The sequence below is a fragment of the Rhea pennata genome, chromosome 8 (assembly GCF_028389875.1).
Source record: "Rhea pennata isolate bPtePen1 chromosome 8, bPtePen1.pri, whole genome shotgun sequence".
Lineage (NCBI taxonomy): Eukaryota > Metazoa > Chordata > Aves > Rheiformes > Rheidae > Rhea > Rhea pennata.
Window position 1 is genome coordinate 19,540,281 of NC_084670.1, and position 27,292 is coordinate 19,567,572.

General features: G+C 38.1%; 1 protein-coding gene across 3 annotated transcripts in view; it reads right to left on the bottom strand.

Annotated features, from left to right (window-relative positions):
• The window catches only part of BCAR3 (BCAR3 adaptor protein, NSP family member), a 77,901-nt gene that overhangs the window by 8,264 nt on the left and 42,345 nt on the right, over positions 1 to 27,292 (bottom strand). For 2 of the 3 annotated variants that reach the window (XM_062581074.1, XM_062581072.1), the window contains 4 exons: positions 7,131 to 7,259; positions 5,511 to 5,953; positions 4,287 to 4,387; positions 1,841 to 2,481 (listed from right to left, as the gene is read on the bottom strand). In XM_062581074.1, coding sequence (XP_062437058.1) covers positions 1,841 to 2,481; positions 4,287 to 4,387; positions 5,511 to 5,953; positions 7,131 to 7,259 — 1,314 coding nt within the window. Of the gene's footprint in view, positions 1 to 1,840; positions 2,482 to 4,286; positions 4,388 to 5,510; positions 5,954 to 7,130; positions 7,260 to 16,569; positions 16,836 to 27,292 lie in introns of those variants that run through there. The other variant, XM_062581073.1, reaches the window with a different exon arrangement.

Genomic DNA, 27,292 nt, shown 5'->3' on the forward strand with positions numbered 1-27,292 from the left:
AAAATCCCAAAACCTCGATCTTTAAAACACTCCAGTGCCTCTTAATTGTACTGGCCTCCACATTTCCAGCAGGTCAGCTTCCTTGACCCCATTCCAAAGCTTACAGGATTTAAAGCAGAGTCACTGGAGCAGCACTTCAAACGCAGGCAGGGCTTCCACTTCACAGGTGAGTCTTTTAGAGAGCTGCCCTCACACCTTCAATTAATATATTTTTCCCCCTTCACAAAATGAGAATGTCTACAAGAGGAACTGAGTACCCCTTAGCCACAAAATTCTCAGTGTGATGCTCAGAGCATCTACTCTTCAACTGATGGTGCAGGTGAAGAGTACAGTACTCCACAGTTTACAGCATTTACTGAAAAGACTGAAAGAGAATCAAGTTTTAAAAGATTAAATTGAAAGTGCAGCCATGAGAACTAGCCACATTTTTTGCTACAAGTAATATATCCCCCAAATACATAGATTATGCTTCGTTTATTTTAACAAGCCAATTAAATACTAGCTAGCTATATAAACCCTGACTACTTCACTAACGCATATATATCCTATGCCTTCAGTCAACACACCCCTCAGCAATACATTAACAGACATTCTGGGTACTGTTATCAGGTTGAAGGAGGAAAACGTGCATTTTCAAAATAAAATGCTAAAGAATGCTATTACTATTCTTAGAGTCATAGTAAAGAAGCCACAGTCTATCCTTTCTGGAAAGGGCAAGCAGAAGTGGAGCTGCTGAGTAAGCGTTCTGAGTCACCACGTCTGCACGAAGGCTCACTCGGCAGCTGCCATTGCTGCTCCCAAGGAGAGAAGCAGTGTTTGCTAACCTGTTACCAGCAGGAAACCAGAAGCTGGCACTTGCTCACACACTCATCCCACTTCAGCGGTTCTGAGGAACTGTTCCCCTCCCAAAGGTATGGTGTAAATCAGAACAGCAGCATTAAGACAGTGCTGCAGTCCAGTTTCTGCAGGAGTACCACCACTCCCACTTTATCTGGTCCGCAATGCAGCTGCCCAGTGAGTAGCTGGATGTGTCACTTCCTGAGCTGCTCTTAAAAAACCCCTTAAAACGCACTATATTTGGTCGCTGGGCTGCTTTGTGGCAGGTACAACACTCGGGCATCCTAGCACAGATTTAACTGCAGTTGCATGTTTCTTCTATCACACAAAATCATCACCTCGTCAGACAGACTTTTCTCCTGCGTTTCCATATTTCTGTTCCAACAGCTGATCTCCAAGCTCTGCCAGCTGAACAAAGTCTAAATTGCAAAATGTTTGTTTTTGCAGCTTTCTGAACAATTCCACTGGCAACACAGTCCTCTCATGCGAGAGGACTGCAGATGTCCTGATAACCGTTTCCCCACACTGCTTATCCCATCGTAAGACAAGATTAGAAGAGCTGTTAGTTTCAGAAGCTTACATGCATTAAGCACCATTCAAACTCTTACATTATGCCCAATGGTATATGGAGACTAGATGCTGGCCAGTTTGCCCATGCAACCTGACTAGCTATTTCCTGTTGCCAGCAGTTACTCCCATTTTGGGTTTCAACACAGACACCTCTTCCTCTTGTAGAGAAGAAAGGCTGAATCACAGGTATACAGCAACTGATATAGCAACAAATCTAAATCTAAAGTCAAGGCTCATGGGAGAGACCTTTAGTCCAAAGCGTTTCTTCTTTTCAAACGGAAGAATTAATCCCATCCTTGCAAGCAAATCAGTATATTTATTACACTAGCTGCAAATCTAACCATTTTTTAAAGTCTAAATTTGCACAATGTAGGATCAGATGCAAAATGTAGTACTTTTTACAATTACTTGCTTTTACAATTAATCTTTTTACCTTGCAGTCCGTTCTAAGAATATGTTGGGCAATAATCTTTGGACTGTTGTTGGTAAATAGCTCCTTAACCTTTTTTAACATTGATGTTTCCAATGGCTTATTTTCAAAAGGAAGTAGTTTGGATTCAAAATCATTCGGTTTAAAACTAGACACTGTCTCAAGAACAGGTGCAAAAAACAGGCTGTCTTCTTCAGCCATCTCAGTTGAAGCTTCTAAACAATCTGCAGAGCTCATTATAGGATTATCTTCCAGGATCAAGTAGCTTGTTTCAGAGTTCCTGAATGAGCGTGTTCCCCTCTCCTTTAGTGTCAGATATTCCACATAGCTGTTTTTCTGACAAAAAGGTTGTTTTGTGGCTGCAAGATCTCTGGCAGGGCTTAGTTCACAATAGTGTCCTTCTGAACTGTGTGAGGCTGAAGGAGATTCTGGGGGCTTCAGCAAGGGCGCTTTGCTGGGCTTAGGTGGAGGCTTTGGACAGAGCTGACTGTCTGATCCTCTAAGAGCTTCCCCTACAGGTGATTCGGAGGTGACTTTCTGAGCAACTGTGGGACTTAGAGAAGGCTCACTGCCTGTTCTAAACGCAGGAGAGCATGGACAGGAGTTTGCATCCGCTTCAGGCAACTGAGAACGATGTCTTGTACCTGTAGAGGAAACAGAAAGAAAAAAAATCATTTTTACAATGCAATAATTTAGAAGGCAAAGACGTATACAATTCCTGATGCCTAACTCAGGCTTCATTTTCTTAACAATACTCTCTAAGAGAAATATTATCAGATCATGTCAACTATTCACCATCAAAAATGTATTTGAAAAAAATATTTTCAGGAATGAGCTAGCCAGCAAATTCCATTCACTTACTGATCCTTCCAAAGTCCCAAATACACAGAACAGCTGCACTATAGTGTTATTCTGTGGTAACACTGACAATAACTCTAGTCCCTGCTGCATACATAGCTGCAGTATCAGAGCTGGATAGTCTCTATGGCTTACAACAGAAGGTTTCTTTGTAATCTGATCTACCCTACAAAAACAGAAACTTCCAGCTGCACCACATAAGAGATGAGTCATTTCTGAGAATGATAAGTTTGAGATGAAAGAGAAGCTTCCCAAAAGTCAAGCCTGAACACGTAGTGAGATATGGAAAGAATGAATTTGAGGCATGCCAATCTCTTTTTGCTAAACAGTAGCTGATTCAAAGAGCTGGACAAATACATCCACATACTTCTGTGATAAGTATTTATGCCTCATCCTGTACTTACTGCACATGCAAACCTATCGATATCAAATACAGAACTGAACTGTACGTCAGACATTGCCAGATCAGAGTACTCAGGGCACTTGCTTGTCTCCACTGCAAGTTGGCCAATTGTATCATGGAGGTTTGGCCTCTTGATTCCAGCTGGCTCTCAGTTCACACAGCAGTTAACAGAATTTGCAGATCACAGCCTATCTCCAGCAATACAACCTTGCCTCCAGAACCTGTTCTGAGGACCCCACCACAAAACACACAGCAGTACTTTTCAGGTTAACTGTTAACAGTACCAAAAGAAATGTTTTTCCAGCCAGGGTTTGAAATAAGATAATTAATTCAATTACAGATACAGGATGAATGCCTCTATCCATCCCACTGCTAAACATAGGTGTGCACCCTTTCTATCAAGATATAGCTTCATTATATAAACATCTAACATCTTTTTATCTCAAAAAGTCTTTCTGCAATGGTCGTTATAAACTTTAGCAGCTGTAGTATAATTACAAGTTTCCTTACAAAATATGTTGATATGGAAACAATGTGCCTCTGAGAAAGAAAAAGCCAGAATCAACAGCTGAACAAGTGCTAGTATACTTGATATCACTTGCGTAAAAGCAGTGACAGTGGTGCTCTGGAAAACAACAAGAATCAGATGGTAACAAGGGTATTGAAGGGAAAGAAGCAAGGGCAAAAAAAAAAGGGGGGGGGGGGAAGAGAGCCAAGGAGGAACAGAATAGAATATGAATATCCACTTTTCTGTGGTGGATAACACCACAGTACCACATCTGCATACTTTATCATGAGAAAATGCAGTTAGCAGGATTTCCATGAAGTTCACCTCTTCTACTTAAAAGACTTTTGTTAGAACAACAGGAGTGAAACAAGTCAGTTCTTATAAGCCACAAGTGAGAAAAGACAACACTGTCAGAGAGGATATTAATTCATGCCAGTTGCAGATATCATTTCTATGGTGTGGAAGCCTGCTGAGTTGTGCACTGATACCAAACCGGCTGGTGCACTGTAAATAAATAACCTGTTCCAATGATTACAGTTGTAGTACAATGCACATACTAATTTACTTACACTGCCTGTATATACTCAGAACACCCAACAGTCTGACTTTAGTCTTAAGTTTAACAGGCAGCCAGGACAAACACAGCTTCCAAGTCTCAAAAGTTTAATTATAAAACATACCTATTGTCAGATAGCTCTCCGACTGATGAGCTTTTAGGGGGAACTTTTTCTCCAGGACATGATTCAAACTAGCTGGCTGGCTACCACTTTTTTCTTTGTTTCTAGGGTAGACAAAATGAAAAAAGAAAATTGCTCAAATCCAACAACTCTTAACATATATACTTAATCATCAGGATATATAACCAGGGCAAGAATCATTAGCACTGCATTTCAGCAGCTCATAAGATTATAAGCTACTTCATGCTGGTATGGCAGCAATGAAAAGGGATTTAATATGTGTGAACCTCCAGCATTCATCAGGATGTTTCTTTGAAAGCTGAGACTACTTAATAGAACATTTGATCTGGACACTGAAGAGAAATTAGGATCCATTATTGTTCTTAATCGAGGAGCCAGATTTACTAGAATACTTTATTCTTTACCCAATACTTGGTGTTTTTATTGCAGGAACAAAATATGCAAAGAAAGAATTCTCAGGAGCAGCAGCAAGATTTCATTTTAATCCTTCAGTATATATTAGGATTGTAATGATTTGCTACGCCAATAAAGAAAAAATTGCACCACAGTCGTGCTTCTTAAATTTGTCTCAAGACAGAGTCTTAAATTTACTCTCACTCTGGATTTCAACTGAATTACCCCTTAACTCTCCCCAGTTTCCATAAACCTGCAAACAGAACGAGAGCTAAAGGCAACACCACCTTTAAGCAACTATTCCCCATGAAGCTTCATATGGGCATCTTGTTTTTTCCAAAGGTATTTTCAGAATCTGATTATTTCACTCATTTACCAGACTGCTAGCATTTTGTACTTTGCTAGGCTAATAACATATTTAAGTGGCATTCAGGAAGCACTATTTTGCCACTATTGTAATGCAATAGCAGGGCTAAGAGCCTTCTTGCAAACTTGAGGCATGCTCTGTATCACATGGTGAGTGAAGACTATGTGCTGCCTTGCCACTCCCGTCATGGCTTCACCCATCCCATTAACTCTTTAATGTAGTTTAGATTTTCTAAAATCAAATCTAACAATCACAAACTAGTTAGCATGTGCTCAACAACCTCAAGAAGTTTCAAAATCAGGCCTTAAAAAAAATCTTTGCTAAAAATTAGCATACCTGAAGCCTAATCCTTCCACATAAAATCAGCATGAAAACTCGCATCACCTTCAACAGGAGCAGACAGGGTTACCCGATTTCCCCTTAGAAAGACAGCAAAATTAAAGTACCTCAAAAGATTTCCGCAGCGTAAGCTCTGCTCCTGGGACTGCATGCTGGATATACCAAGACTCAGCCTTTTTGCAGTCTCTGTTTTTCCTTCAGGGATATTTGGTTCTTTTTGTCGGACTGGAGGTGCACCATACTTTTCTTCTAGACATCGGAGAGGCACAGTCCTGTTGATAGGCTGAAAAATAATTGCTCCACTCTGCTTTGATATTGGTGTGCGATTCCCAACATAGTATCTAACTAAGCCAGGGATGCTGTCAAAGCTTTCAAGTTCAAACTGATACTGAACACGGCAGTAGGCTTCATTGAGTCTTAGAACTGTTCTGTTGATTTTAAAATGCTGAGAGATATTTTTCCATTGACATGTAAGAACAAAGTTCCCAGGACTGGAGAGCGAATCCCTAATCAGAAAATCTCCATCTCTCTGAACCAGGCTTTCTGCCACCTTTGAGGGAACAAAAAGTATGAAAAATAAAATACTTTCAGAATCAGAAAGCAAGTAGTTAAACAACCCCATAGCAATAAAATACTCTTAAACATAGGACTTTCTTTGGCTGCTCTGGGAGCACAGGCCAAGCCAGAAAAGAAAGAGTAAAGACAGAGGTGGTAGAAGAATGACCTCTTCAGTTACAAAATTGAGAGGCCATCCTGCAGCAGAGAGCGGAGGGGGGGGGTGTTTCTTGGACAATGCCCAGTAGCATGACCCACTTTTGTAGTTACATTTCTTTAATTTCTTAGCAGAAAATAAGGTATGCAGGGAAGCAATGACTCAGGATTCTAGAACCGAAAGCTTCTGAACATATATTTACACAAAAGTTTAGAAAAGTATAGAAAACTATAGGCAGCCAGAATCATCCTTTCATTATGACTTCAAGTGACAGAGGCTTATTTTTTTTTATTCTTAGTGAATACTGCATATTACCAGGAATAATCTGAAAACTTCTTTTTTCCTGTTTTGGGTTAGTCCTTTCTGTAAGATAAACTATATATCCAACAGTAAGTCCTAAGTGCAGTGCCTGTGGATACTGTGCCTTCTCTCCATACTCGCATGGACGGCAGCAGGCCACTCCTATGGTGAGTGTTGCGCACATGCATGTAGGAGTGAGGCCTGCAGGGGGAGCTCCAGGTGCTTTCGGGACAGAAGATTCAGTGTAACGAGTTTTTAAAACATTTTTAACTATCAAAAGGATCAAAACGAAATTATTACATTGGTTTTGTGGTTCTTTTATCTCCCAAATTCCAAGCTCCAGAAAATAAAGCAGCACATTTTAACTTCAGTTAAGTATACTGAATCAAATGAATGCTAGCATTTCTGACCAATATATGAAGATATTCTTTTCATACAAAGTTTAAATTTCACTTGCATTTTTATTCGGTGCACAAAAATCCTTTAATATTTATTTTTTCCACCAACATCTGCCTGAATTTTTTCTCAGTCTTATTTTACACCTAGCTGTGTTAAAAGCTATCACAAAGAAATAACAGTTCTCACACTAGTAAGAATTATGTTCTATTAAATTAATGCAAACATCGGAGAACAACATGTAATATTTCAGTGCAATCCTATCCATCCATAAAAGCTTGAAACACTGTTGGTAATGCAAAGACCAGGAAGCACGTACCTGCCGTGGAATACGTCCATGGTACCAGGCATGGCTACGCAAGTCTTCACTGCTCAGCTGCAGTTCTTCCTCTAACTCCTTCTTCAGTTTTTCTGGGCTGTTGTCCATAAGCTGCCTCTCTTTAGAAAACTGCAATAAAAGATTAAAAGCTTCAACAGTGCCAAGTTTAGTGATTAACATTTTACCTGCGTTATAACTTCCATCACATGATGTGCACTAACCACTGGAATGCAGGTGCTGCCTTTATCAGGCTGGCTTGGCCTCACTCTCCAGGCTGCATTTGCAAAATCCAACATTTAGAGAGATAAGGTGTTATTGTTAAATGCTGCACAGAATACAGCAAAGTGTTATGTCTGTACACCAAGGTAATAAAAATGCACCTGCAAAATCACTTCTGTTACTCCCTTTTCTCAGAAAGAATTCTAACCATGCAAAAACATGGAGCTGGATCCAAACATACTGCTTGAATAGTCTTTCTGCTCTTTAAATTAACATTTTAAATTCATCTTTCTTTTTTTCCCTTTGGCCCAACCAAATAAAAAATATTCAAATGCAGCAAGATAAGCTGAACTGGACATATATACTTGTTCAGTATTTCTGATGCACTGAAAAAAAAAGTTTGCTAAGGTAAATTTTCTCCTTTGAAAGGCCTTCTTCTAATGCACATTAAATCTGCATCTCCAACATCATCTCATCTTAAGGGGAAAAACAAAAAGGTCTTGCTGCCCGTTAGTAAAAGGGGCATTAGATCTACTTGGAGATAACTCCATCACCACTATACATCTAATACCAGATATCCTTAAAGGTTTCCGTCTTTCTCACTTCTTAGAGAAGAGATCCCACACAAGACCACTCCCATCAGGGTTCATTAGCCTTTCTTGGAGATGTAATATTGATAATAAAGCAAGGTACAGCATCTTCTCTAGAGAGCTGCCCCAGGCTCAAGCAGTTGGTGGAGGGAAGTTCCTTGGACTTCCTAATGTTCTCCCAAGGGCCTGGGACTCCTGTCTATCGTTAATGCTGTTGAAGAGCTTCAGAAGCCTATGATACTCAACAGAAACAGACTGGTGGCAGACAACATGTTGCTACATTGATCAAAGAAACAGAATACACTCCCACTTAAAGGTGGGAGGAAGGAAGAAAGAAGAACAGAGAAAGTAACATAGGTCACCAGTTGGGAAGTAGATTAAAATGGAATGAAAATGAAATGGAAAATTCATTTTTCCCCCATAACATTATATATCTTTTCCTTAGTTCTCTGGCTATGAGTCAAAGCTTTCAGGATCTCTGCACTGACACAGTGATGCAAATACGCAATGCCTGCAGTGTGTCAAACAGAATTGGGAATGCTGCTCCCTGCCCACCAATCCCATTCTTTCCATGAGCACTGCCTTCTAAAGTTTTATTCTTCATACTGAATACTCATAGCACCTAATCGTGAGAGCAGGTGGCATACATTTAGCACTTCTTCAACAATCCTCTCCGCAATTTTGAGTAGCCTGAATTACAACAGACTACTAGAGAGGACATTTTTGGTGAAGTAACACCAGAAGAGGCATCCTGCTGCCAAGACTGCTTAAACATGCTGGGAGCCCAGACAAATTCTGAGATAAATTCTCTTCTTGTCTGCCTCTCTCAGAAAAAAAAATATGGCTTCTTTTAGACAAACATAAGTAAGTAGAGTAGTTTATACAGAAAGGCAATAGATAAAAGAACACCTGATAAAGGATCACTTTTCACCTCAATTTTCGTTCTGTGAACCATATTAGGTTGGTGTTTATCCACACAAACATGGTTCAAAACAATCATTTTCAGCACAGAGCAAATCCTGTACAAAGACTTCCTCTCAAACTTCTCAAGACAAGTCTGTGTGGGAACAAAACCATGCCACAAAAAAGACTTTCACTGCAAGTGCTCCTCTCAGAGTAACATGTGCAGGAAGAGATGAAGGTCCTGGGTGCAGGAAGCTCCGGGGCTCTGGTGAGCACTCAAAAGTCCAAAAGCATATCAAGGTATCAAAGCATAGTAAAGTCAAAAGTCTCCCTCCACTCCAAGCCTCTGTGCCCTCACAGGCCGGCATAACCGAAGGACTAGTGTGGCACAAGCCTGCCACCTTTGATTTCCCAATTCAAATGGCTGGATATTCATTTACAAGATGAATGGCACTGACTCGAGAAAAAAAGAGTTGGCCATTCTGCTGCCACACTTCTCAGAATTACAGCATGTGTGATGGCATTTAAACAAGCTGAAGAGGTGAAGGCAGAGTGAGAAGCACGCAAATTGAGAGCAGAATTTTCAAGTATCTGAGCCACCAGGTTTCCACTGAACACATATGCAAGTGCTTGGACAACTTTTAAAGTCTCTTCTCCTATCTACACTCAGTTCTAACAGGACACAAATCTTCTGCATGAACAGCTGTGTGAATAGCTACTATAAGAAAAAAAAAAAGACATTTTTAATTGCAACGTTGAGGTACTAAAGAACTAAAGCTTGTCCTGCAGTGAACCGTTACCAGCACCCCAGGACCAGCTCTACCCCAGTGGTAGGCAAAGCTATTGTATTATCGAGTATCAGCTGGTGAAGTAAGTGGGCGCAGTAAGACCAAAGCAAACAAATGCAACAATTATGTGCTTAGGAGACCTATATTCTCAGCCAAAAGAAAAGCTATAGGTCTTTGCATATGAATGATTTTCATCCACTGTACTGACAAAAATTATCTTAAAAACACAGGCTGGATAACATATCAAAAAGATTCTGATCAAGTTAGAGACAAAAAAAAAAAAAAAAAAAAAAAAGCCAAATTCAGCAGAGAAACCTTGAATTACTTCTGCTGGTTAAACGGATTTTTTACTACTCTAGAGTGAACGTAGTGATACACACATTGCACTCAAATTACTTCTAGCAACATCACAAGGAAAACATTTAAGGAATCCAAACCAACTAAACTGTTAACATTCACGATTACTGATTTGTTAAAAATCCTTTCCACTGTGGTTAACCACAATAACCACTACCCTGACTGCCAGAGGTCAGATATCTCCTGTGCTGAAGCAAACATGCTGAAATAACCCTTCTGTGACTCCGAACTTGGTGGAAGAACTCCTGCAGCTAGTGCGTATCCCGAAACAGGTAGGGGGGAAACAGCCTAGGTGAGTCGTTGCTGCAAACCTGTCTTCCTGGACAGCTTATTGGCCAAGACTGGTTTCTTACATGTGCATTAAAGGAGAAGTGTGACCGATATACTGTCTGTAATGATAAAGGTCCTTCTGTTCTACGCCCTATATCCAAGGCCTGTGATTCTGCAAAAATCTCTCTATGCACTGAACTTCACAGCTTGCAAGTAAGGGCTCCAAATCAGTCCACAGATCACACAAGCATGTCAGTGTGCAAATGAGAAAGAGTTTAAGTGCAAGATGGCATAATTAGCTATGTCAATGAACTTGTGTTTTAAAAGAAAAGGTGATTATTCCACTCAAGGTGATGCAGATACTTCAGCCTCATTTCCCAATAGATTGCTGTAGCAATAAGTTAATGTACAGTAATGGAATGCTGTAAATTTGCAGTAATTTCTTCTCAACAAGCCTTCATTTAGTCTTCAGTTTACGTCTTCGTCTAAGGTGCTTTGTTGGCTCTTACCAAATGACAGTAAGAAAACCAAATTTACATTTCCAGCTAGACAGTGAAATATACAGCAAGAAGAAATTAAAGGGTAACAAAAATCTAGGACAAAAAAAGTACATTCTGCAACATAACATGTGGGAAGAAACTCTTAAAGATTTCCAGATAGTAATAACCTTGTTGGAGAGCTCTTGAATATACAAGCAAATCAAGTCAACAGATCTCTTTTGAAATAGAGATGCTTGACTTCACTGACCTACACAGAGCTCCCCAGATTTGCTTTCCAGAACTTTTTGTTCATATTCTGTTCTAGCCTGGTGCTATCTTGAGCTATTCGTGGTATGCTGAGATTCTGTGAACAGGTATTAAAAAAAGTCCCCCAAAATCAAGCAATGCTCTATGACCAATCTCCAGCAAGAAGTCCTCAATCCTACTTTAATCCCCAATGGAAAATCTAGAGAGCCAAGATTTTAGAGGGGAAAAAATCCAGTTAGTGCAACTATTGTACTATTTTTATTAAATGCTGCACAAGTTTATACTTCACAAAAGATTTCTATTCCAAGGCCATTACATCACTAAGCACAGCTTACTTTTTGCTTAGCAAACTAGTCTTGATATTACATATTTTATGTTTCTCAGGCAAATATTAACAGAACGTACTGAACGCTGGAAAATATTAAAAGAACTCAAATGTCTAAACATGTTCTTAGGGTAAATTTGAAAGTGATCTTGGCCTACCACTATTTGCTGTACCTGTGAAACATGTGAATATGTTTTATGGAAATTTTCCACAATGATCTGTGGTTCATGCATCCAAAATACTATTTTTATTTTCATTTGAGAGAATGGAAACTCATTATATCAAACCCTGGTGTTAACCATCCTAGCTAAATTACCATGTTAAATTAGAATAATTTTGAATTGTGCTAAATAATCTACAGAGTGAATTTGGGGGAAAACAAAAGCCTCACAGTTATTTCTGTTGCCATTGGATTCTTTCTCCATGTCTACAGTAATTCCAGGAAAGTATCTGGAATGGCACCAAAGTAATATCAAAATAACTGAAAGGAGAATCACACAGGTTTCTACATGTATTCCCTCAAATTGTAGCTTGTGTGTTCCAGCTTTGGTGGCTTCCCTCAATTTGTATCTGAATCCAGCAGACATAAGTACAATAAGACCAGAGGATAGCCTAGGCAGAAAAAGAAATGTTTTAATTTCTCCCCAAAGTGATCAGGTGTTATCTTTTCTTTAATGGCTTGAATCATGAAGGCAAGCACTTTCACTTTTTAGACATACTTTGAAGTAGCCCAAAATCTCTTGCTGCATCATTGGTTATCCCTGATAAACAATCCCTGGCTTTCACGGAATTCATGTCATCTCTCCTTATATCCTCTTGGCAAAGTACTTATTTAAACTGCAGCTACGGACTATTGCCAGTACCTGACTAATGGTGGCTTCATTTTCATCCAATTTCAATTATTTCCTGGTGCTTTGCACAGCTCTGCCAGCTGATATTTAAATTACCCCAATGGGCGGCCTTGGAACCACCTGATTTCTTGTTTCCTTGAAGGTTTCACAATTCTCTCCCCATCCCCAAGATAATTATTCAAAATAACAGCTCTGTAAAAAGGGGACAGGAATCAAGGAAATAAACCAAGGCAGCACCTTTCCTAAACTTTTAATATATTTTGTATATATTCATATATGTGTGTGTGTGTATAACACACACATTCTGTTACACACGGGTAACAGAACCCAGATCTGGGACAATGAGTGTGTGCGTTTGTGTGTGTATATATATAGTTAATGAATTTGTGTGTGTATATATATACATATATATACACACTCACACACACACAAATTCTTTACATCTATCTCCCAAATCCATCTCATCACCAACACTTGGAGATCTGCTACTTTTGTTTAAGTGCACATGAAGTCTGATCTACAACCTTACCTTGTAAAATCACTAGGTTTTACAGAATCTTCAAATAAACAAGGAGAGATGGGAGATGCACTGTTGTCTCTGATTCAACAAAAACTTACATTTTGTGAGATTTAAACAAAGCTTTTAGCCAAGCAGATAATTTAAGACAAAAAAAACCAACCAGCTGCAGATGTGAAGAGGATACTCAGGGACGAGTAGGAAGACCAAGAAGGAAAAGAAAGATGTGAAACAAGAGAAATGATTGAAGGGGAAAAAAAGAGGGAAAAAAAAAGAAAAAAAGAAAAATACCTGGAAAATGGAAAAAGAATGAAGTTCTAATTCCAAACCATTATAGAACAAATCCTAATCAACTAGAACATACAGAAAGTGAACATCTTACTGCAAATATTCCAACTTAGGTCTGAGATAAAATTCACTGGCTGCAGAGATCCCTTCTCTCTAACCCCACAGTTCTCTGATCCTTATCAGTGTCAGAGTGCCTGTCTGGCACTGCACGTAGAAGTATTTTAAAATATACAATTGTATAAATTTATAATATATTTTAGTTTTATTTATAATGAACATAATGTATTTGATTTGATTTGATTGTAATTCCTTGCCAACTGATGCCACATTCTTCAAAGGGTTAGTTTTCTCTTATCTTCCACAGTGCACAAGGTTCTTGCAGGACTAAAACAAATGTTAAGTAACAGGAAATATAAAATGGATGCTAAAAGTGTCTTTGTATGCCTGGCTGCTAGCTTCAGCAAGATTGGCTGTTCGACTTTTGGAACAAATAATGTATAAACTTTTGCCATGGCAAGATACATGTGAGAGAAGTGAACTAACCACAGACGTGAACTACTACAGAAGAATGGCGATTTTGAAGCTGCGAGATTCTTCTGTGCTTGTTTAGATATAAGCTATTTTTTCAGGTCTCTGATGAAAGCTAACAAGTCACTGCAAAAACTTCCATCATGACTATGCTAGTTCTTTAAAATCAAATAAACCCCATGTCCTCAGTCTGCCATTATGCACAATGCAACCTGCCTGACATTCACAGAAAAGTGGCCAAGTTTCATTAACTCACTAGCGAGATACTTGTTTGGGAGGGGGGGAAATAATAAAAAGAAAGGTTTTGTACCAAATTCCGCCTAAGGTCAATCAAAGACAATGGAGAGATTTCAATGGGTTCTTAATCTACCTTCCACAACACCACTATAATGATAAGAATTCCTTAATTTTCTAAGTGATCACAGCCAAAGATGGAAAGACACTGCCTTTTCTAGCTTCTCTAATTTTAAGAGTTTAGCATTAGTCAAATTCTAATCTCTTCATTCAGTGGCACTGGGTATTTTGACTAGTAAATCTAAAGGATTTTAGAACTGGTTACTTTTTGTTTTTGTTTTAACTCGAGAAACATCTAAATGTATCACAAAGAAGCCAAATACATAAATATCTACTGGAGAATGTTACCATAGTATTGAACAGGAACTCCTCATGGGGCAACAGCAGTCCCTGTACTGTCTGACAGAGAGCATACTGCAGTCGAAATTTGATAAGCTATGTAAAGTTACCCAGGAAATGCAAAGATGATACAGTACAAGATTCACCAAACTCATAAACCCAGAGGCAAAACAGTGGAAAACCAAAGTTCAGCGAGCTATGCAAACTTTCACATCATTCTGATTAAGTCCCTCTTTCCCATATGGGCCTCTTCAACAACAAGTCTAACATCAAAAAGACAGACCCCATAACACTAGATGGTGATGCTTGTAAACTCATGTTATCAAGTCCAAGAGCCTCCACATATATGCTGAAACTGGATACATGAAGCCCAAGGATGCCAGTGAAACAGATTTAGATCATCACATCACATACTGAAGAAATATTAATTAAGCTCTGCTATCTATAAAAAGTGTTTGCAACTCATCCAAAGGATGGCACTTGCAAAATAAGTAGCTACTTATAAAAACCCTCTTACCCATGCCACATTCATAACATTAGTACATTACCCAGTAATGAGCTAAGATCTATGTGCTGCAAGTTTTAAAACTTAGCAGTCCTGACAATTTGAGTAGCTCTCCTTGTTTAAACAGCTTCAGCTGAGTGTGAATCATGGCAGACTATTAAGAATGAAAACACCTAAACTTCAAGATCTTTCCATCCAGTCACGATGACTGTACTAGCCATACTAGAACAACAATCTGTCTTGCAGCCAGGTTAACTCTTCTTACAAAGAGGAGCCCCTCACCCTGAAGTGATTCTCCTTCATTCTCTGCAAATGTAGAAGCTGGCCTTTACTTTAAACAGCTACTAAAATCAAATGAGAATGTAATATTGATGCATTATGATTGAAGAATAACTTGATGCAAGTTCAAGCTGTCTGCACTGAGCATTATATTTTCTATTAATGCATGGGAAAACAAACTGAACTTCTGCTATTGAAATCCTTATTTCACATGCTGAAAGTATAGTGACATGTGATATGTTCAGGTGCTACAATGCTTCCTATGCTTGGTGGGTCATATTGGGGCGCCCCTATGCTTGGTCACATATTGCTTTCAATTATATCAGACAATGTAATTAAAATGAATTTATCTCAGTGCAGCAAAAAAACCTCAGTTTCTCTCAGAGGTAGCTGCAGATATCAATGGGCTTATTTATGGATCAATTTGGTATCTTATTACATGAATATCCACTATTAAACTACAAATTGATCTCATCTAACTACAGAAATTGACTTTGCTTGAAGTGGTTTGTTTTTACAAATTAAGTAAGGAACAACTTAGCCTAAGTTGTTTTTGCTGTGATCCAAAGCACTTCATAGAAAGAACATCATTTGATACTTTATCCATTGGCAGATTTCACCACCAGCTTCTATACCTATAGCCATTTTCTATTAAATAGATGTACCCCAGTTTCCTACCATCAAGACTTCTTAAAATAGCTGTCAGATTCAGCTAAAGCTAGCTCTACATGCTGGAACACATGGATTCAAAACTATTTTAAAGGCTGCAAATCTCTTTAAATAGAACATTATTTTTGAAAGAGCCCAGCTGTAATTTGTTTCTACATAAAAGGTTTTATTTTATCTCCACTCTACAGCAAACACTATTAATGTTTCATTTTCTCTAGAGACTGTATGGATTAGATCAAATGGAAAATTGTCATGACAACGCCACTGTTATTTTAAGTATTGGAAATTCATGCCAAGTTAAACAAAGGGCATGGTCAAGAACAAGGGTTTTATAACTGTTCTGATAGCCAAAAATAAAGCCCAACTTCATTTTTAAAGTTCTAAAACAACAGAATTAGGCTTTATGTTTAAAATCCTACTGAGAAAAAGAAAGTATTTATGGTAATAGGACCAAGTTTTTTGCCCTCTATCCTGATGATAACTTCTAACATTTGTTCCAGTGAAAGAGGAGAGAGTTTCATCAGAATCACTTTTGCAGCACTTTGTCAAGATTGAGCCCTCCACATCTCACTTTCAGAAATGGACAAGTCATTTATGCAGCTAAATCATTGATTTTTTTTTTTCAACTTTTAAGCGTTTCATCAGAGCTTGAAAGCCTACAGGCCAGAAGATAGCAACCTTTACATCCTTCCTTATTGTGAGGTGTGTCACTTTGCTAACATACTGTTGAGCAAGTCCAATGCCAGAAGCATTTTTAACTTGGTGTCTAAACGCAGAGACAGTCAGCTTCAGGCTTATAAAACTGAAAGTTGTTTTAGCTCCTGTCTGAGACAACGATGCATTCTCAAGATGTTCTAAAGAGCAGAAATACATTACATCCAACTGTCATATAAAAACATTTCTGAACAGAAACTAATAGAATTACTGGCTAGTACACTGCATATTTACTGTTAGTGAAAAATGACACCTACCTTGACTCTGATAATAGACTTACGATGATAAAAGCAGCAAAGAGCTGCAATCAGCATTTGAAAAACATTACAATCCTTTGGCATTTTCAATCCTGCTTTTCGTGGGTCCTCAAGACTGAAGACAAATGGTCAATACCAGCGGTTTTCAAAGGTTTTGCAAGTTCTTTAGTACCCCCACTGCCTGCCAGAACTGCTATGCTCCCCCTACTCACAGATCAGTCTGGGACACTTCCCACAGCTGAAGCTGACACTATCAGTTCAGTGGTCTCTGGCATGCTAGCTCCCAGCCTGCCATAGTAAGCGTGCCAGAAGCCTCATGTGATCTGTTCTACTCACCAGTGAAATACTAGCTCCTCTGTCTTGGTACCTCTGGCTCAGAGTTGTATTTAAGCCACAAGCTCAAGGTAAATCTTTCCTGATGAGCTACAGGACCTTACAGTCTCCCAGTGCTGATGAAGGCTTGATCAGTCACTTCAGCTCAATCATGCAATGTCTCTACCTGCATCATCAATAACTCAGTCACACGTAAGTGATAAAACTGAAGAGGAACAGTGGTTGATTAGTGTTTGGTGACTGTTACACTTCATACTCAAAAAAGGATTTGTATCCTTAGAGCTTGGGTAACCAAAGAAAAAGATAAATTTGTTTATTTTTCATCAGGAACCTTCTGGCAATCACGCTGCAAAAAATAGCAAGAAAGCAACATTGTCAGCATGGTCAGTATTAGCGGTGCAACCAGTGCACCTTCATGTTTTTAAAGCCATCAGTGGGCAGTTTTAGTTTGGTGGTGGTCCTGCAAGGCTGTGCAAACTGCTAGAGAAGGCTTTAAGAATACTCTTGCTTTGGCAAAGGTTATATTTATGCCTATAATCATATTTTCTTGGACAGCATAGACATGCACAGAGATCATTGGCAAGATGGTGACAATTTAAATATTTAATCTTTTCTTTTTAATCTATTTGTGCTATCAGAAAGAGAACTAAAAAAATACCTAACAGCTTCTTCTATACTATGCTTTTAATATTGCTGTCTTACCTACATATATGTTTCTGTTTCCTGATGATAGTTCTAATTTACACATCACAGAAGAAATGGTATCTTTTTCCAAAGATACAACTTTCTCACAAATTGTCTATAGAATGAGAAAGGTATGTTTCTACAATGTCTGTATATGCAGCACTCCCTGCATCTGGCTGTTCAGCTCTCTCAGATTTCTTACCACTACAAGGTCACAGACACTATCATTTAGCTCAAGCATAAATTTTGGGAGTTCTCCTTCAGCTGCAAAAATGCATTTAGTCCTTCTTTCTCTTTATAATTTAATATATGGCCTGATGACTGAAGTCAATTGGTTTAAAACACTGTAGGTGTTCAAAAACATATGGTATTACATCTTTTTCACCATCATTCAAAGAAAACAAAAGTAGCATCTAGCATAAAAAGACTGATGCTGGTTCTGTGCTGTAAATGCTAACAGAAATGTTTTGCACTCAAATGTATATTAAAAGCTTGTGGAATTCATTGACACAGGATATTATTAGAGTAAATAGTTCAGCAAGCCAAAAATGAGTGCTTTATTTGTAAGGACAACATTCTGCATTGCTTAATTTTAGTAATTTAAGTTTAGAAAGTTTCATTTCCAGTTTAAGTCAGAATTAACTAGTGATTCATTAAAACAACTTGTCTCAGAGCTGCAGTGCAGCTCATAGTGCGGAGGGAAGTGCCATGATCTCCATGCTGATTTTGTCAGCCAGGGTCAATTATAAATGAAATAATATTAAATAAAGAAAGAAACATAAGGTCTAATGACTGCCCATGAACAAGAAGTTACGACTACAAAAGTTTTCTGTATAGTTTAACCACATATACATAGGTTACTGGTTGGGTACTTTCAAATTTACAAAGCAACTTTTTAAAAGGTGTGTTATGAAGTTGAAGATCAAATACACGTTGATGTTACACACTCTTTATGAGTTAAAATTAATGAGAAAACATTTCAATCTGTTGTCTGACAACATTTCTCTTGCAGATTCTGCTCTGAGAGATAATGCATCAAATCTTGCACTCACCATTATTTGCTCAGTTTAAAGAGTTACAACAAAACAAAGCCCAAAGTATTTGTGCACATGTAGATCAGTCACAGGAGCTTTATAGGTGATTGTTCCTGTGCTTGTTGACAGACAACAGAAAACCCTACAAGTTGCAGAAGGCATTAACGAAGTCCTATCCTCCAGTAAGTTGCCCATTTGAGATCACTACAAGCTATGCTTTGCTATAAAACGTGAAAAAATCAAAGTGCTCTTTTTGTGCTTCTCAAGAGGAAGAGGGGGAGAGCAAAAACAGGCTTTGCAGCAGAAAACAGAAACTCAGAAGCTGAGAATTCCTCTTCAAAGAGAAATCTCCTGTTTTGGAAGACTGATGTATGATATTTACCTTCATATGTCAGGAGCAAACTCAAAGAGCCATAGGTTTGAAACACAGAGAACTACCATGTAGACCACAGTGACTTAGTATCCACCAGCTAGAGAGATTTCTGTTGCCCTTCACAGAGAAATGAAGTGAAATCAGTGTTGCTCTGATTTTCACAACTTTGCACTCACCCTCCCCCCTTCTGCTTTAACAAGGGCATTGAGCATGCCTACCCTGGTGTGACTTCAGTCGGGAAAGGGCCAAGGCTATCTGGATACGTCTGTAGTCAGTGTAGCCTGCATTTTAATTCCAAAAGCAACTTTTGCCATAAGACGTCCAAACTTCTCTTTATTTGAAGAGAGGCTTCTACCAGTATCACAGAGGAGGACAAGTATGAAAGGTTCGGAGAACACAAACTCCCCAGGACAACGAGACAGGAAAGATTTAACAGGTTCCCAGGCCAAGCGGTAGGTGGAAAGCTTATTAAACAGTAAATGTGTGATCAGCAAAGTATCTCTCCTATAGACCTCAATGCCCTCTCAGAAAAAAGGCAAAATGACAAATAACTTGGCTAATTACAGTAAGACCTTACCTCCACAAGAAGTTGGCAGGTACCTAGCCCTGAGTTAACCAATAAAACCAGAATTGTTCATAGGGTTAGTCAGACAACCAGGTTAAGTACAGGAGATGTTATGTCTGTGAACCTCTTGAGGAAGGGCAAACTCTGTAGAGATCAGAGCATTAAAAGGACTGAAAAGCAACTACCCTGACACGGGAAAGGATGAAGGACTGTCCCAGGAAAAGGACTGACGTAGCTGAGAATAACTTTGAAGACGGAGTCTTAGTATAGCTGGAGAGGAAAAGCCTCCCAAAGTAGTCTACGACAGGCTCAAACAATGAATAAGTAAATAAAATATTAAGAACGTGAAAGTGTCATCCTTTTCCCTGTATTTTATGCTGCAGCAAATTTAATTTACTTTTAGTTCTTTTCCACTTGGAGGAAATCTATAGCAGGTAGCCAGCAAAGAGAAGATCAGAGATACTCAGAAAACTCCAAATCCAAAAGCTGAACTGTGATTTCTTGCCTGGAGTTCTTAGTACTCTGGGAAGACAATACTCTGAGAAGAATCAGAAATAAATTCCAGAAAGCAGAGAAGCTCTCTCTTTTTTTGGGGGGGAGGTGGGGTGGGGAGGCAGGGACAGGAATCATGATGACCTAGCAATATATAAACCTACACTGGAATTCAGACAAAAGTTCTTAATTATCACAGGAATAACAGAATCTTTCCAAAGAATTGAGGGCTACAGTGGCACAGAACATTTAATTAAAAAGAAAGAAAAGGGAACAAAAACCAACATCCAAACCTCTACAAACAGATGATACAGTGCTCATGACAAGAGAGAGGATGCAGTATCCTTTAGGTACACGTGTGTTCCTAATCAAGCTCTAGACTGCAAACCAAACCAACTGTTATTATGGTTCATTAGCCAAAGTACACATATTTCCCCAGCCCTCAAATACTTTACATGTACATTCACGTCTCACGGGAAGACCTATGAGTTTTGCAACTTCTTGTAGGACTCCTCCACTCAGGGATACTTACTGGTATAGTTCTATTGATCTAGGTCTAATGATATAATTCCCAGTATCGTTCCGTCTCTTGAACCAACAAGTAAAAACACAGGGGAAGCAAAGCATGAAGTTTTTGGTTATGAATCATCTTCCCAAACCTTTTCAACTGGACTTAGGTTCTCCTTCTATTTCTTTCCTACTGAGAGCAAAATAAATCTGTTCACTTCAAGAGCAACAGCACAGCTCAGTCTGGATAGTCAGTTTGGCCTAATACCTATTCAGTGTGGGTGTGTATACTTTTTCTTCTGAAAGGCTTGTTCTTAAACAGCAACGAAAAATGTTTAAATATTTTATCCACAGCTCAAGACAAACAGCATAGCATAAATTATAAAATCCTAATAGCCAGTTCATTACTTCCTGCTTGTAATAAATGAAGTAAAGAATCAAAAAAACTACTTATGATGTAAGAATGTCAGAAATAATGAACCTTAAATCCTTAGCCCTCAAAAAGTAATACTGTACGATTTCATACAGAAGATGTTGACAGTTCTTCTCAACGCTGTAACTGGCAGGAGAGAGTCTTTATTTAGATAATGAATGTAACATTCAGAATTCTATTTTTTTTCTTAACATAACTACTGGGATATTTGTATTTATTTAAAGCAAAAATCCAACAATCTAAATCTGATTTTATATGACATGCAGCCAATCCAGAGCACCCTGCTCACTGTCACAGGACTAATGATGTCATATGGCATACAGACACCACCTGATTATGGTATTATACACAACCTAAATGAGGTTATGAGTGTCTACAGCTGTAAAATGGCATCACTTGCACTTTCTTACAGCCTTAAAATATGAATAAAATTTGAAAGAAAAAAAATCAAATCAAAGCATCTAAACCTTAAGATTACAACATTCTTGATTTAATATACTTTTCTCTGTAACTAATTATGTGTTCTTGCTATGTGAGAAAATGTCAGGAAATGGGACAATTGATAAAAAAATTGTCCACAAAAACAGCATCTCCACAAAGCCCTACTTTGTTCTGGGTCCCTAAGACTTGGCCCACCGGCTCTAAAAAGGTACTGCAGGGGATGATGCCTCCAAATACTGGTACTGCCCAGCTGTTCACAGCTAAACAGTCTTTTTTTTTTTTTTTTTTTTTTTGGTTGCTGTTTCGTTTGAGTGTAAAGTATACAGAAGGAAGGGGAAGATAGCAATGTAAGAAAGTAGGGGCATTCTAGAAATTGCTATTTACTTTTATCCTTCCTTAACTCTACCATCTACATGTGCCTAAGGTCCCACCACACAATGAATTGACTCTTTGTTGTTCTCCTCTCTAACCTGACTTTCTGCAGGCTGTTGTTGGTGCAGCTCCTGATTGTAAGTCAATAGATACAGCTGTGGCAGTAATTACACTTGTTTGCGTTGCACGGGTGTGGTATGGGAGAAGTCAACATAATTTCTTCCTCCTCTATCACAGTTCACAAGATCGCAATCCACAAGGCAAAGTCAGAAATACACTACAGTGGTAGTACAGGAATAGTAAGGAAACAAGAGTTTGCATCTGTTTAATTTTCAAATGCTGTTTGAATAAATCCCTTTGAAAATCTGACTCATCTAAAACTACAGATTGGTATCTACAAGAGGTGCCCAACCTGCCTAAAACTTTCCCACCAGGTTCTCATTTGCACTTTAAGATATCCAAATTTGGATCTCAGTTTGAAAAATCTGATCTTTTGTAACTAAAACATACCAACTTTATAGACATCATTTGAACTCTGGCTTAGTTTTCCTCCTAGCCAACTTCCTCTTAAGCAGCTACCATCAAGTTTTACTGATCCTACCAAAAACTGGTCTACGTACTCTTGAGCTCCATCTACTGTCTGACAACCTGTATAAAAACACAAAGCAATTTTATAATGCGGCCCCCTTCTTTACTTTCATGTATATTTTACGTTGGAGGGAAAAAAAATGTAAAAAAGCACTAATTTCCTTTTGTTCAGAATTAGTTCATGATTTCTGGCTCATATTTTCTTCTCTTTCCTGCTGACTTAGCTGTCAGTAGTCTAACTTAAGCTTTCTGGATTCCACACAAGAGTTCTGTTGCCTATAAAAAGGATCCATTAAGAAAATTGCTAACATCAGATTCCTGTTTTTGAAAGCTTCCCCAGTCCTGCCAAAGTGAAGTGTTTTATTTGTCTGACATTACTACAATTCCAAGGATGGAATTTTCATCCTGTTATTCAAGGATGAAAAAAAATTGTTACTGCACCAGGATAAGTGGAGGCACCTCAAAATCAGCTGTTTATCTGCAACTCCTGAATACTCCCAAATACCTCCCATTTATATAGAGAGAGATATTGGATGTGTAATGCTTTTGAAAACAAAACTCGCAAGTCATTTGGGCTCGGCAGGAGCTCAATTTTTCAAAGTCTTTACCAGCACATATGTATGAATTTGAAGAAGTCTGTCCTTTTTCCACATTTTTGCACAATGCACTTTGACAAAATTGAATTAAAAGCAGCAAGCTTATCTCCACTCATACACCACCCTTTCAGCAGTTTAGTAATAGAAACATTTAAGGGAAAGGAAACAAAGGACCTTAGGATATACTAGACAGTCAGAATAAGAACACACAAACATTACACCCCCTCATTTGTTCAGGTACTTAGTACCTATTAGTATCCAACATACAAAATCCTCAGACGGCAAATCCCGCTCCTATGACAGCATGCAGAACAGATGGCTTCCCAACCACAAGGTATTTCTAACAGGGCTCCCTCTGCTGCCCTCTCAGTGGGCCAGCACATATCCAAACAGCAGGCCTCTGAAAAGAGGCAAGATGTACACACACCATGTGCCAAGTCTTATTCTAACACTACAAACTATAAGCACAGCTCCAGGAGATTAGGAGCTTTCCCTCCAAAAGCCTTGTTTAGTTACACTATCTGAAATGCTTATTGTAATTTGTCTTCCACAAGCTATACAGTCACTCTTCCTTGTAGTTCACAATATATTTACAGACAGTACAAGATCAACTTCAGTCAGGTGTCATTATGAAGGAGTCAGGCATAAACATTTTCATGTCCTAGTCAACTTTTGCTTTTAGTCCATCTTCAAGATTATAGAAAGGACCCAGACACATCAGAAAGTACCACTTAAAAGCATGACTTCTGTGGAACAAGACAGGTCTGAAAGTCTAAAATGAAAACAGAAAAATAAGAGATGTTCTGCAGAACAGACACAGCTCAGTAACCATTAAGAAAACACCAACACAAAACATAGTAGACTGCAGTCATGTCTCCAGTTATTAAAGGTTCAATCACCTTGCATGAAAAGGAGTAAAATTCTATGTGGAACTCACATCTTTTACATAGGTTCTTATATGTCTACAACAGCCTATCATAAGCTATAAGAATTCCAAGTGATGCCATTAGACAGACAGACGCCTTTTTTCTCCTTGCGTCAACTGCATTAGTGTTTGTATAGAATCTGAAAATGTAAAGCAGGTTTTCTGAGATTTTTTTTTTTTTTTTTTTTTTTTTTTTTTTTTTTTTTGCGCTGTACTGCTTATTCTCCACTCTAAAATCTTCAACCCTTTCCATCAGGCATGGTTTTGCTCTTACTAAGAAGAGGTAAAATGTACACTGCAGATGAGGTGGGAGAAATTAGGCATACCAGTAATATAATTCAGCACTTTTAAAATTCCCCATCTGTACTGCTTTTGTGGGAAACAGCATGCTTTTTTTCAGCAAGAGGTGATACAGTACCTACTGCAATGCAGTGGATCAGGTCCAGGATCACAGCTCGGTTCAATTCAATATGGGAAAGCACGGCTTACCAGAAATGATCAGTCACTTCAACAATCACAGTATCTAATAGAAGTGTATAGCTATATGCAAGAAAAATGAATCACATATCAAGGTAAACCAGATAAGATGTTATAAGCAAAATCCACAAATTTTTCCCATGCTTTGAAAAGTAAATACATATCATCTACCGTTACTGCTTTCTTTTATTGACACCATCATTTTGACTTGAGGATATAACCAATAGCAACATACAACTGTCAGCATTTGAAATTTAGAGCCACTAATATTTTGGAAATAATGGGGCATTTCATTTAAATCCAAGTTTTACAAGATCTCTGAAGACAAAATAAAAATGATATTTTTAGTGTGAAAACCGGACTTTTTCTTTATACGTCAAAACTTCTGGCCTGTGTTTATGATTCAGGCCTTTCTAGTTTATCTGTATGTCCATCTGTGAATATGGGTTGGTAACAATCACTAATCTCACCAGCATATTGAAATTATCAACCAGATAATTATTGGCACTATTATTAATACTGGCACCATGGAAATTAGAGCAACATAATTCCATAAATAGATTTCAGCTCAAAATTCAGCCACTGCAACCTCTTGAATTTAGCAGCTTTGGATGATCACAGATCAAACAGAATTTAATAATTAGTGAGTAAAAACATATACAAACTAAGATACAATCAACAGGATCAAATTTATAACAAGAGGATAGACGTAAGATTAATCTGTAGCATACAACTAGAATACAAACATGTGCTGAAAGAATCAGCATTTTAGATTTACCCCAAACATACCAAGCGTTATGAAAGATGCTCCACACACAAAATGTCTTAAACCTATTTCAGTACCTGGGAAATGCAAGAGCCACTGCCAAAAGACTTCACAATAAAGGCTAGAATAATTAGAAAGCCACTATTCACTTGACTAAATTCATATGAGAATTATCATTCACAAAGAGAAGTGTAAAAAGGCACAGATTTCCTTTTTGTTCAGAATTATTCTCAGTATTAAAACAAAAAACAAAACAACAACATCAAAACAGATCCTAGAGCTAGTCAAGCCATACAGAAATTGGGGGCTAAGAAAAAACAAAAAATCCGAAAACAGAAGCAGACTAACTTGGGAATCTGCTGGGAAAACACGAATTAGGACAGCAGACTGAAAGTCCGTGGTCTTGTGCAGATGCAGAATCGTACTGCCTGAGTTTTTACTGGAAACAGCAGTTCAGATCTTGCTCATTCTATACCTGAAAGTTACAGAACTGTCGACTCTGCCATCTTTTCAGAGACTACCCTGTTGGCCAAACAAATTAAAAATGGGAGAGATGTACTTGAAACTTGTGTGTAAAATTCCACTAGTAATTATGAATAACTGTAAGCCATCAAATAAAACAAGTTTTCATTAACTCTGAATAGATTAAGTGAGATTCACAAAATAAATTTAGGAGAATTAACTATTTTGTTACAACAGCAACCTGAGTCGCTGAATTCAATTAGATATGCAAGTCTTAAGTCTTCTTTGAAAATCCCCGCGTCTGCTGATAGCTTTTAAGAGTAACCGTAGACTACCACACATTCTTAAAGAAATAGTTGCCATTTCTAAATAGAAGGGCACATGTTTTAAGAATCAAGACTAGCATGAGGCTCAGGAAAAGAATTCTACTACTCCAAACTTTACTACTACTAGAACAGGATTAAAATTACAGAATAGACAATTTGTCCAGTTTATTGCAACAGTCAAGACTTATCTCATTAGAAAATTCCATCAAGGAAACAAAAAGATGACAGATGGCCAAAACCAAAATCACCTGTATTTCCAACTATGATGACATTACGTATTAGAAAACACTTTCCCACCAGTAACAATAAAAAGACTGTTAAGATAATCTAAAATGGGAAGAAGAACAGTTTGTCTTGGGAGACTACAGAATCTCTTCCACTGGAGGTTTTGAACAATCAGAAAAATATCTATTTTAATAATCTCATTGACACTCCAACAAAGAATTTCTGAAGTTCCCTCCAGGACCTACTTTTATAAATTATGGGGGGAAAGTAGTCTTTCTTCACTATTCCATCTGTCCATAGAAAAAACAACCAACTTCCAATAACCAGGCCAGAGAGGTTTTTCTATGTTATAGTTATGATAAAATTATTACAAAAAATGTAATTTTTTACAGCCATAACTATTTAAAAATACAGTAATAGCGTCCTTCTCCAGATACACAGCAGAGGGCACTGTGCAACCATCAGCTATGCTTCAAGCCTCAAAACTAAAGATTTTTTTTCTTTGTGAGGACAGATAAATCAATGTATTTAACTTCAAATTAGATTAAAATTAACAGGATATTTCTTTATGAATTATACTGCTTATACACAAGAGGTGACTGATGCTTGTGAAACTGAAATTCCTGCTAAGTAGATAAACATGCAAAAAATGTAAGTATCTCTTAACGAAACATCATTGATATGAGTAAGCATCTTCTAGTTGGATTCCAATAGTGCAACGCCAAAAAAAGGAAATGTGTAAAATGAAAGTCAGCTCTACAGGCATACTCCTTTTTTCATTATAAAGATACATTCCACCTAATGCCTCTGTTGCAATTAAAATAAAAAAAAAAAGATAAAAAAGATTTAAAAGGAATCTCCTGATCATTTGGTACTTTAGTCTGTGAGACCCCCAAGCCCTGATACTTAATGTATAACACGTCAAACAAGGCAAAAATCTGACAAACTTTCTGCTCACAAGTTGTAACTCGCATCTCAACAGGCAAGTCTCCACAGGAGAGTGACACACAACAGCTCATAAATAGACACACACTGAACTCAGAAAGTTTTCCACTAGAGTGGGGATTTATCTAATATATTTCTCTATTTACAAAGGGTCCTTTTGAGGAAATTTCAATGTCTTT